Below are 12,530 nucleotides of genomic sequence, written 5' to 3'. Positions count from 1 at the left end.
AAATTAGCATTTGAAGAACTAGATTGTGACAATTAACCACACTAGAAATATTTAAAAATAGAAATTAATTTTAGCAATGCTGGCATGGATAGAACTTCTGAAATTTATCATCTGCAAAATCTGACTACTTTTTATCAAAAGGATGACGAATTAAAGGCAATAATAAACGAACACATGATCTTATGGAAGTACAAAAATATAAATTGCGTGACATATTGAGTAAGAACAGGGAAGAGGTCGAAAAGAACTTCATATACGCTATGGAAGTAATACTGTATGAAGCTTTTTTTGACAACCATATCCAGTTCCATCAACTAAGGATGAAGCAGTTCAACAAGATACCCATAAAATTTCAGAATGAGGTGTGATTGAAAGAGGTGATAGTCCATACAAATGTCTATTTATCATTGAAAATGAATAAGAAAATGTATGCAAAAGGGTGGTGACATACACAAACCTATGTGCTTCCAGAGAGTGGGATGCATCTACAATATGAGGTATCTGGGAATGGGATGTGTGCATCATAAATTATAATGAAACATTAAGTTATAATGTATGACATGACAGTTGCCATGTCATATAACATGATGCTATGTGTCATTATGCAACATGACATCACATATCACGTTACTTTACCTGACACAATATGTTATATAATGTGTACTAATACTAACAAGTTAACAAGTGGGAATATGTCAAGATATTTTGATTTAAATGTCTTTGAAGCTGTAAGAAGCTGTAAGATAAGTCGAAAATCTAGTTCCCTTCTTTTACATCCTCAACTGTGCCCAGGACATATTCGCCTTTTTTGTACTATAGGAGCATTTTTCATCCTGTTAATAATACTGTTGATGCTACTGCTCGCACAAAATTCAATTTAATTAATTTTTCACTTATTTTCATATTTTTTATTTGTTAAAAGAGGAATTAATTAGAGTTAGCTGATCTCCAGTCCTGCTGAAACTGCATATCAGGAATCTGATGAAACTGTCATTTTTATTCCTAACTTTAGTGTTCAGAGGAGGAGAGGTTTTGTAGAGTTGTTGGTCATTAAAATATCAGAATTATTACCTCTATAAATGGGGTATGAGCCTAATAGCTTAGGTCCCTTGCCATTTTATGATATTACATTAAAGTATGTGATGCACATTAGTTTTTGATACTAAAGGAGGTAAGTTAATCTTAACTTTTGTAATATTTAATGAAGGTAATTTTATTAATATCTCTATCTTATCAACATAAATCTTCACATAAACATGCCACTATTTTTGGTTATTCAATTAATAAATTAAAAATTTTGTTGTTTATATGTATTTTTCTTTCAAGGTAGTTAATATTTTTATTTGAAAAGTAAATTTTTTCTTTTTTATATTTTTAATAAAAATAAATCAATTAAATGTTTCATTCAAAGTTTATTTAATTAATTAATAGTTATTATTGATAACAATCAATTAATTAATAAATTGTTTCCAATTAAAAATATATCAAAAGCTGCATACAGAAATGAAATTATTATATAATAAAATACCTTTAGTAATGTAATTAAATATTTTATATAACATATGAGTTTTAATAAATATATTTTTTATTTATCTGAATAACATTTAAAATAAATAATTATATTAATAAATTAATTAAATACATATATTAACATATGTATTACTTAATATTATATATGTAGTTGCATGTAAGTATATGCAACTAAATATTTTTCTTTCTTTATTAATAACTGTAAATAAAAATTAAATAATGCAACCATAATATAATATATTTATTGAGACGCTAGCTCCATATATCCTTTTTATACACAATATAGAATTTGTTGTGCTTATATAGATGCTGTATTCTGTTTCTTCTTTTTTCTTTTTCCTTAATAATTTTGTATTTTGTTAACTAATTAATTTAGGTTAGTTTTTAAAAGTCTTATCTATGTTTCAAAATGTTTTATTGTTGTTTCTTTATTCAAGTATTCATAAAGTAAATGTTTTTTTGCTTTAGTTATTTGTCTCAGTTACCAACTTGAAGTGCTAAACATGAACTGAACTGACTTGGAGATCTTTTCTTCACATCAAATTAATTTATTTTCTCTGATGAACTAGAGGAAGAGTACTTGTAATGTTAGACCATGCATCCTCTAAATCATTGCCAACCTGAAATTACACTCAAGACCACAGGCTGTCATGTTGCTTACCGTTATTTCAATAGAAAAATACTTCTTAAGGTTTTTAAGAACAAGTACAAGGAAAGGTAAACCAATAGCCAATGACTCTGATTTGTCTTCAGGGCACGTTATGTATGTTGTCGCCACATTCCTCCCTTCAATGTGTAGCACCAAAGATTTTGTGTCTTCATCTAACACTCTTCGTATGTGTCCATTCCTAACCTGAAACACAAAACGTCATCATTAAGATAAGAGTCGTTAGTAGAAGACACTTACATTTCCTTTAGTGGGTCAATCCATGCGAGATAATATTAACAGAACAACAGAAATACATACATTACCATCACACTCATATAACAAAACAGAAATATTCATTTCTTTTGTCAGTATTCATTTTCAGTAGTGATGAACTGTTGTGTTAAAACTGGCAAGGGACTGGTGAGGGGAAGATGACCAGGTTGCTGAATGTGTATATAATTCATTAAACACATGTGCTCAGGGGATAAAGTGGCAGTGTATGATTTAAAATGCATAATGACCCTGCAAAACCTTGAAAGGCACATTTTGTAATATGACATGTACCAGTTATGTAGAGTACTCTAGTTGTTGTATTCCAAAATGTTCCTTTCAATTAATATTTTTGAATGATGGCACTGGCATATGTTTGCCTCTTTGTCACTTGAGGAATTTCATATAGAATGTGGCTTAATAAATGAACCTAAAATAAATGTTGAGGTGGTTTTCTTAATCTTCATATTAATCAGTTGTTGATATATAATGAGATCAAATATTAACTTTTAACTTCCTTCCAGTTGTTTGAGTGAGGTAAAGCATATATGCCCTCAGACACTTTTTCTGTGTGACAAATGATGAGCATTCAGCATAAAAAGGTACTTGGGAAAAATTTTTATAAAGCCACAGCATTTACAAGAATGTGGAAGTATCATATTTTTATTCCTATGAGTATAGCCATAGGTAAGGCAAAAGATTTTCTGGTGTTAGACCTTTTGATGTTCATAAAATTCAAGTGAACCCAGATATAGATGACATTCTTTGAAATAGATTACAGGACCTATTGCTTGTCATTATGACAACACATGATAAATGGCCTCTGTGTTATCAAAAGACTGAAAAGGAGAAATAACATCTTATTTATGCATCCTCATGGACCAGTTCTTTCTTTTTCATACCACAGAAGACCAGTGAGACTAACTCTTTATATTTTATAAATTAAATCCCACAACAGCCACTGGAAGGACATGTACACCATCAAATGAAGATATGCAAGCTTCATAGTTTACATTTGAAAAGAGTATGTTGATTCATCAATATTTTGTCATTATTGCTCAGCAAAATTAGGTTATGTCATTTAAAAGAGAACTGAAATATATGATCTTAGACTCTAATAAGATTGTTATTGAATCACCATAACGTTTCTCTTGTTGAAGCATAGTAAAAAGTTTGTCACTGTAAGGCAATCAATTAATCATCAATTAATATCAGCTGCATCACTGTTGATAATACTGATAATATTTATGTATTTTTAAAATAGGAGTATAATTAAGTAGATTACTCAGAGTCGTTTTTGACCAGTTGTTCTTATGATCAGTGTTAAAAGATTTTCACAATTAACGTGAAAAAGCCAAATCTAAATTAAAATTTGCAATTCTAATAAACTGCTAAACTGATTGCCATTAAATAAAAACAATAATGATTTCACAGCCTTACATTGTATTTGACATTTCGGGTTTGAAATACAACTTAGCAGTAAGTCTATGCACTAACAATGTAATACGTTCCCATCGGAACAAAATCTTGAAATTTGGCAAACAAATTAACACACAATATACAACTAACAAATATTTTTTACACAAACAAAAAATTCACATTTAGGAATAGGCAAAACTTAAAAAACTGATTTAAAAAATTCATCATTTTTATGAATATTGTGAAATAGCACATACCTTAATGCTTAAAAAAAAACAGAATACAATTTTACAAATTTTAGGTCTGTAAGTCAAATAGTTTTTGAGATATGGTGATTTTTAAGGTTTCAAAATGTAACGAAATAAACATAATTTTGGAAGTTTTAGAAATTAGTAATTCGTAAGTACAGATTCAAAATAATTTTAACTTAGGGTTTTATACGCCAACTAGTACTACTACAAATGTACAAAAAAAATCATCAAAATCTGAGATCTCAAGGTGTTGACTATTCATTAACTTTGCATTGTCAATGGTAGTCCTAGATTTATCCTTGTTCACTGCCTGTTAACAATCTACAATGTATAATGGCCAAACATTTAAATAACATAACGTTATGTAACTAAATACACAAACCTCTCCTCATACCTTTTGGATGTAGTAAGATCATTTGTAATCATTCACTCATATGAAATTAAAGTAGTATTTTAATTTTCACTGGCAGTTTACATTACTTTATCTTATCTTAAAATGAATCTGATTTATTGAAGGTTTTGTATGAGAACTCAATTCTAGTGAAGATGGTATACATTAATCTCATACAGACTGACCAATGCATTTTCTGTGCAAAGCTATATACAAGATAATATATTGTGAAATAGCAAAATTTTCCAAAACAGATTTAAATGTACTAAAATCTGTCTAATTTTCTGGTAACATTTACGAGACATTTGCTTGATTTGTAACAGGAGCACCTTCCTAACACTAGAATGTGGCCTCTGATGTACAAACACAGAGCAGTACCTGAAACTCATGCACTGTGCAAGACTGTTACTCTCGCTATGTGGTGACACATTTTATCATTCCATCTGAAACCAAGATGTTGATGCTGATATCTCTGCAATTAACATAGCTATGGAAAGAGTGTATACATCATTTAGTGAGGACTTTCTCATAGTTTATCTGGGCGAAATGAGATATTTGAGATGAACAGCCTATCTGAAGACACGCTCTCTCTCTCTCTCTCTCTCTATTGGTCTCTCTCTCTCTCTCTCTCTCTCTCTCTCTCTCTATTGATTCTTGACAGAGCTAGGCAACGTCAGAGCTTCCTGACTTGGGAACTTAAGAAGTTTTCTCAGTTATAAACCAGAAATCATATGTGTTACAGCAATTAAAATTGCCTTACAGGAAAGTAAGGGCACAGGGTGTGTTGCCAGACTGCAGAGTCTAATGAAGACTAAACGCCATTATGTATCGAAATTCACATTCTGAAATTCCTTAAACCTTTTTAATCCTAAAATACAAGCAATTTTATATGATGTACATTGCAGTGATATGAAAAAGTATTAAAAACATAATTATCTTTGCAGTGTACACAAATCCCTACCATTAATGCAGTGAACAAGAATTTAGGTAAAAAGTAGGTAGGTCATTAACTGGGATTTAGTTAGGTAACTCCTCCAGTGGATTTAAGTATCATTTTCCAGTATTTGGTAGTAGTAGTAGAAATAGTAGTAGCGAGTTGGCTGTTCTTCAGACAGCCTCCATTTCACTTCTCAGAACTTATTTGCGCTATTTTGTAAGCAATTATTAATTAATCAATATGTCGTCATGAAAGAGTAATAACAATGCATTTTAATAAGAGGTTCACTGTGGTTAGTGTGTCCACCCCCCCCAGTAGCTGAGTGGTCAGCGAGACAGAATGTCAATCCTAAGGGCCCAGGTTTGATTGCCGGCAGGGTCAGAGATTTTCTTCACTCAGGGACCAGGTGTTGTGTTGTCCTAATCATCATCATTACATCCCAACAGAGGAAAGTCCACTGGACCTGACGGGATACCAATTCGATTCTATACAGAGTACGCGAAAGAACTTGCCCCCCTTCTAACAGCCGTGTACCGCAAGCCTCTAGAGGAACGGAAGGTTCCAAATGATTGGAAAAGAGCACAGGTAGTCCCAGTCTTCAAGAAGGGTCGTCGAGCAGATGCGCAAAACTATAGACCTATATCTCTGACGTCGATCTGTTGCAGAATTTTAGAACATGTTTTTTGCTCGAATATCATGTCGTTTTTCGAAACTCAGAATCTACTATGTAGGAATCAACATAGATTCCGGAAACAGCAATCGTGTGAGACCCAACTCGCTTTATTTGTTCATGAGACCCAGAAAATATTAGATACAGGCTCCCAGGTAGATGCTATTTTTCTTGACTTCCGGAAGGCGTTCGATACAGTTCCGCACTGTCGCCTGATAAACAAAGTAAGAGCCTACGGAATATCAGACCAGCTGTGCGGCTGGATTGAGGAGTTTTTGGCAAACAGAACACAGCATGTTGTTATCAACGGAGAGACGTCTACAGACGTTAAAGTAACCTCTGGCGTGCCACAGGGGAGTGTTATGGGACCATTGCTTTTCACAATATATATAAATGACCTAGTAGATAGTGTCGGAAGTTCCATGCGGCTTTTCGCGGATGATGCTGTAGTATACAGAGAAGTTGCAGCATTAGAAAATTGTAGCGAAATGCAGGAAGATCTGCAGCGGATAAGCACTTGGTGCAGGGAGTGGCAACTGACCCTTAACATAGACAAATGTAATGTATTGTGAATACATAGAAAGAAGGATCCTTTATTGTATGATTATATGATAGCGGAACAAACACTGGTAGCAGTTACTTCTGCAAAATATCTGGGAGTATGCGTGCGGAACGATTTGAAGTGGAATGATCATATAAAATTAATTGTTGGTAAGGCGGGTACCAGGTTGAGATTCATTGGGAGAGTCCTTAGAAAATGTAGTCCATCAACAAAGGAGGTGGCTTACAAAACACTCGTTCGACCTATACTTGAGTATTGCTCATCAGTGTGGGATCCGTACCAGATCGGGTTGACGGAGGAGATAGAGAAGATTCAAAGAAGAGCCGCGCGTTTCGTCACAGGGTTATTTGGTAACCGTGATAGCGTTACGGAGATGTTTAACAAACTCAAGTGGCAGACTCTGCAAGAGAGGCGCTCTGCATCGCGGTGTAGCTTGCTCGCCAGGTTTCCAGAGGGTGCGTTTCTGGATGAGGTATCGAATATATTGCTTCCCCCTACTTATACCTCCCGAGGAGATCACGAATGTAAAATTAGAGAGATTAGAGCGCGCACAGAGGCCTTCAGACAGTCGTTCTTCCCGCGAACCATACGCGACTGGAACAGGAAAGGGAGGTAATAATGACAGTGGCACGTAAAGTGCCCTCCGCCACACACCGTTGGGTGGCTTGCGGAGTATAAATGTAGATGTAAATGTAGATGTAGATCCCCATTGACGCGCAAGTCACCTAAGTGGCGTCAAATCGAAAGACTTGCACCTGGCGAACGGTCCACGTGACGGGAGACCCTCGTCACACGACATTTTCATTTACATTTGTGGTTAGTGTACTTAAAGCAACAAATTGTATGTGTCAGTCTTCTAGCAGCTAAGAATTTCTGTCTGCTCTTGGTCAAGGCTGGCCGAAAGTTCGTTAATAGATTGTGGCCCACCACAAAGACAGTGGCAACAGATGACTTTTCAGAGAATTGGCAATGCAGGAGGAAAAGTTGTACAATAGCCTCGCCTCACAACTGCCAGACTGGCACTGCAACCTGAGGATGACAGAGTGGTACCAGATTTTTTACCTTACTACGTCACTCACACCAGAAAGGTTCGTTTCCCCCTGACAACAGTGGGTGAAAATCGTTTGGATTAGCTCACAGAATGATGACATCAGAAGCAATTATTGAGGTGCCTTGTTTCATGGGCCAAGCTCTCATTGGCTGACTTGCTGTTGCGTAGACAATGGAGGGAGTGTATGTACTGGTGTAAGATGATTCAACTGGCGCTGAAAAAGCACAAGGTCACTCTGATTTGCTGAAAGCCTTTTTTGTGTGGACCTGCTAGAGCTTCAAGACCGAACAGGACCCTGACACAGTAGAAAGTAAGACAGGTGCAGTATGCAGACCAGGAAAATTCTGAAGTCAGATGTTAAAAGAAGGGAGCAAGACGCCAATTGAGAGAGTTTGATTCAGATAGGCACAAGACCCGTGCTGATAGTTTACACACGGGTGCGGATAGTGAGTGTAGCGACCAGCACTAACAAGACAGATAAATAGTAGGTGTTTGCTGCAGCACCATTTCTTGCAGACGGCTGTGTCTTTTGGTAAGAATTTTTGCAGCTTTGCAGTTAGGGAGAGCTGAGTGTCAGTTCATTTTCTGTGGAGAGCTTATTTCTACCAGTTTTGCGTCAGCAGATAATTATTGATTGTGAATTTCGTTGCTTCACAATCATTGTCAACTTCTGTAATCTATTTAATGTCAGATAACGTTAACCAAAATTTCTGTCCATGAGAAATAAGGGGATTCATTTCCATATCTATCATACCTTTGCCAATGATGGTTTGTGGTGTTTCTTATGTGCAGAATTTATTCTCACTCGTAGTATTTTCTGATTTTGGGGTAATGAAGACTTTTGTTACCTGGTAGCTATTGTTTGATTTCAGTTGTGTAAAACTTTTGATCCATTATTTTGACTGGGCATAATATTTTGCTCATTGATTAATGCATTAGCGCTATTGGTGGGAGTGCACAGTTACTTACTGAGAGGAGCCATCTTTAGTGTCATTCTTATGAGTAGGTATCAGTACGTTTCAGAAGGGTATTTTTATGTTCTAAAGGTAAATTTGGGGCAGGAAATTGTAACAGTTATGCATGGGCTACCAGTACAACAATGCACTCTGCACAACAAAGAGCCATTGATAAGATTGTGTCTTGTAGTGTATATAAAAGAAAAGGTATAGATCTTGAGCTGCTAGTTCACTTACATTTTCTCTGTGTGCTAAGGGTTTGAGTACCTAGGAGTGGTCACCTCTTTCATTTTGGCGACGTTTATTTTGAATTCGGTACTTTGAATATTCTGATCCGAATTCAGAACGCTATTTTGTCGTCTCTTGGCTAGGATTCGGTACTTTGGATAGTCCCATCCGCTGTCATAACCAAGTTTTATATTGAGCTAATTAATTTTGGCAGGTCAATAAATGAATACTCTGGCTTACTATAGCCTAGTTATTGTCGAGTACAATTATTGCCTTTTTAAAATTGTATTGGTACAGGTAAGTATCAAAATGAATACGATTATGAACCAAAAGATTCAAGTTACATCTAAGGCTTGTATGAAGATACAAATTTTTGTAAATTTGGTCTGTGGTTTCTGCACTCTCCGTGGACACATTCTGCACTGAATACGATGTTGACAATATTTTGGAGGGGTATTTTATTGATGATTTATATTTGTTACTTTTGTTTTAAACGTTTAGTGCTGTGAGTGATTTATGAGAGGCTCATGTACGAATATGAAGTCGTATATGTTTACTAGGAGTCAGGAATAATTAAAGGGCGAAAGGCATAAGAACATTGTTGTTTTCAGTTTGGAGCAGAATAGCGAGAATAAAATGGATGTAACCTATGGAGAAACAAAATTTTGTCCTTACAAAATAAGCAGTCGTGGAAGTAATTCGAGTAGGTTAGTGTCACAAAGAATGGAGCAGGATGATGTACTTCTATTAGACAGGAGTGTAGAGGACGATACTTCAGCTTATAGGCACATAGACACAGTAGCTGATGTACAGAATTTTCCAAGAGAATTAGAGAGTCACCAGAATGGGATAGTGATACTAGGTCTATAATGGACACAGTTTTGAAATTATTAATTTTAGTGGAAGAGACACAAGAGAAAGATGAGGCATGTAATAAGAGAGACAAAGTAGAGGCGAAAGGAAAAAGTGAAGATGAAAAATGAGAGGCAGAAGGAGGAAGCGAGGAAGTAAAAGCAGAGGAAGGGGTTCAAAAGACCAATGTATAAAACTATGAACAAAATTACAGATGAATTAGCAAATGACATAATGTAGCTTCGGTATCGAAACAGTTATCTGTCGAAGCAAAGAAAGATTCCAGAGTAGCGAGAATGGATGCCACAGGCGCACGAAAAGAGGCTTTAGCAGCCGAGAAACATATAAAGATCGTGAGAAGTACCATAGTTTAAACCAAGGAAGTGGTCGCGACTCTTCAAGAGCAAAGGAAGAATCCTGTCAAGGAGATAGAGGGCAAAGTATCGAAAATTCTAGAAAATCAGATTTGAATGAGCGCGCAGAGCGAAGAGGTTGTAAAAGATGTTATATCGATCAGGAGCATGTAAAAGATGGTGAAAAGCAGTATGGGAGAATCTCGCAGTCGGAAAATGTTCGATCGTCACGTTCAGGTCAAGATACTGGTCAAGAAGCATTAGATTTCTTGAGATCAGATACACTATCAGCAACTGAAGTTCTTGGTTATTGACCAGCTTAAGCATTTCCAACCAGGCAGATTGCACTGCCAGCGCAGAGCGATTATGTAGAGTCCACACTAGAACACAATTGCATACCTTCACACAGATGGGCGACCCATATTCAAGAAGAAGTATGTAGTGAGAGAAGCACCTGTTTGAGGTTTACGACAGTTGAAAAACGATGGGAAGATAGACGAAATTTGAAATACCAAGAAGAGAACGGATGATTAACGTGGATGGGTTCAATAGCAAGCACTTTTTGCCCATTCCAAAATCAGAATTATAGAGACTCTGGGAGTAAATTACACTCCAATCATTTATTGCACAATTTGACTGGACGCTACCACCGGATTGGCTACTACAGTATAAATTAGAATTTATCTGTGGGGACATGGATGGGTTAGTTGCGCAAAAAATGCTTGGAACAGCTTCCACACGCAGATCATATAAAAAATTTCGGGAAGTGGTCCTTGCGAGCTACTGGTCGCAGGAAACTCAAGATCACATAAAACAGGAATTAGTAATGTGCTGGGATCAACAAACGTTTGGTTTTAGAAGCCCTGCGAAGTTGTTCAGGTCCCTCATGAGGAAGAATCAGTTCTTAGACGACCTACGCAGAGCAACCGAGATCATTCAATTTCAGTATATGAAATTGCTATTCCATTACTATCAAATTTTAGCATGATGTTGCAGAGATAACACAGAGGCATTTAAGAGTTCGCTTTGTGAACCTGACAATGCAAATAAGGGGAAGACATGTATAATGTGTATGTGAGACAGTCTGTTTTGCACACTGTACAAGTTGTATTATTCATACTCCACATCTACATCTACATCCATACTCCGCAAACCACCTGACGGTGTGTGGCGGAGGGTACCTTGAGTACCTCTATCGGTTCTCCATTCTATTCCAGTCTCGTATTGTTCGTGGAAAGGAGGATTATCGGTATGCCTCTGTGTGGGCTCTAATCTCTCTGATTTTATCCTCATGGTCTCTTCGCGAGATATACGTAGGAGGGAGCAATATACTGCTCGACTCTTCGGTGAAGGTATGTTCTCGAAACTTTGACAAAAGCCTGTACCGAGCTACTGAGCGTCTCTCCTGCAGAGTCTTCCACTGGAGTTCATCTATCATCTCCGTAACGCTTTCGCGATTACTAAATGATCCTGTAACGAAGCGCGCTGCTCTCCGTTGGATCTTCTCTATATCTTCTATCAACCCTATCTGGTACGGATCCCACACTGCTGAGCAGTATTCAAGCAGTGGGCGAACAAGCGTACTGTAACCTACTTCCTTTGTTTTCGGATTGCATTTCCTTAGGATTCTTCCAATGAATCTCAGTCTGGCATCTGCTTTACCGACGCTCAACATTATATGATCATTCCATTTTAAATCACTCCTAATGCGTACTCCCAGATAATTTATGGTATTAACTGCTTCCAGTTGCTGACCTGCTATTTTGTAGCTAAATGATAAAGGATCTGTCTTTCTGTGTATTCGCAGCACATTACGCTTGTCTACATTGAGATTCAATTGCCATTCCCTGCACCATGCGTCAATTTGCTGCAGATCCTCCTGCATTTCAGTACAATTTTCCATTGTTAAAACCTCTCGATACACCACAGCATCATCTGCAAAAAGCCTCAGTAAACTTCCGATGTCATCCACCAGGTCATTTATGTGTATTGTGAATAGCAACGGTCCTATGACACTCCCCTGCGGCACACCTGATATCACTCTTACTTCGGAAGACTTCTCTCCATTGAGAATGACATGCAGCGTCCTATTATCTAGGAACTCCTCAATCCAATCACACAATTGGTCTGATAGTCCATATGCTCTTACTTTGTTCATTAAACGACTGTGGGTAACTGTATCGAACGCCTTGCGGAAGTCAAGAAACATGGCATCTACCTGTGAACCCGTGTCTATGGCCCTCTGAGTCTCGTGGACGAATAGCGCGAGCTGGGTTTCACATGACCGTCTTTTTCGAAACCCATGCTGATTCCTACAGAGTAGATTTCTAGTCTCCAGAAAAGTCATTATACTCGAACACAATACGTGTTCCAAAATTCTACAACTGATCGACGTTAGAGATATAGGTCTA

The 12,530-nt window shown here is 36.8% G+C and overlaps 1 protein-coding gene across 1 annotated transcript in view; it reads right to left on the bottom strand.

Annotated features, from left to right (window-relative positions):
- LOC126154098 (cilia- and flagella-associated protein 20-like) overlaps positions 1 to 12,530 on the bottom strand; it is a 39,870-nt gene that overhangs the window by 14,586 nt on the left and 12,754 nt on the right. The window contains exon 2 of the mRNA XM_049916114.1: positions 2,192 to 2,383. Within this exon, the coding sequence (XP_049772071.1) occupies positions 2,192 to 2,383 (192 nt within the window). The remainder of the gene's footprint in view (positions 1 to 2,191; positions 2,384 to 12,530) is intronic.

The sequence above is a fragment of the Schistocerca cancellata genome, chromosome 2, assembly GCF_023864275.1.
Source record: "Schistocerca cancellata isolate TAMUIC-IGC-003103 chromosome 2, iqSchCanc2.1, whole genome shotgun sequence".
NCBI lineage: Eukaryota > Metazoa > Arthropoda > Insecta > Orthoptera > Acrididae > Schistocerca > Schistocerca cancellata.
This window is presented reverse-complemented; position numbering and strand designations above follow the sequence as displayed.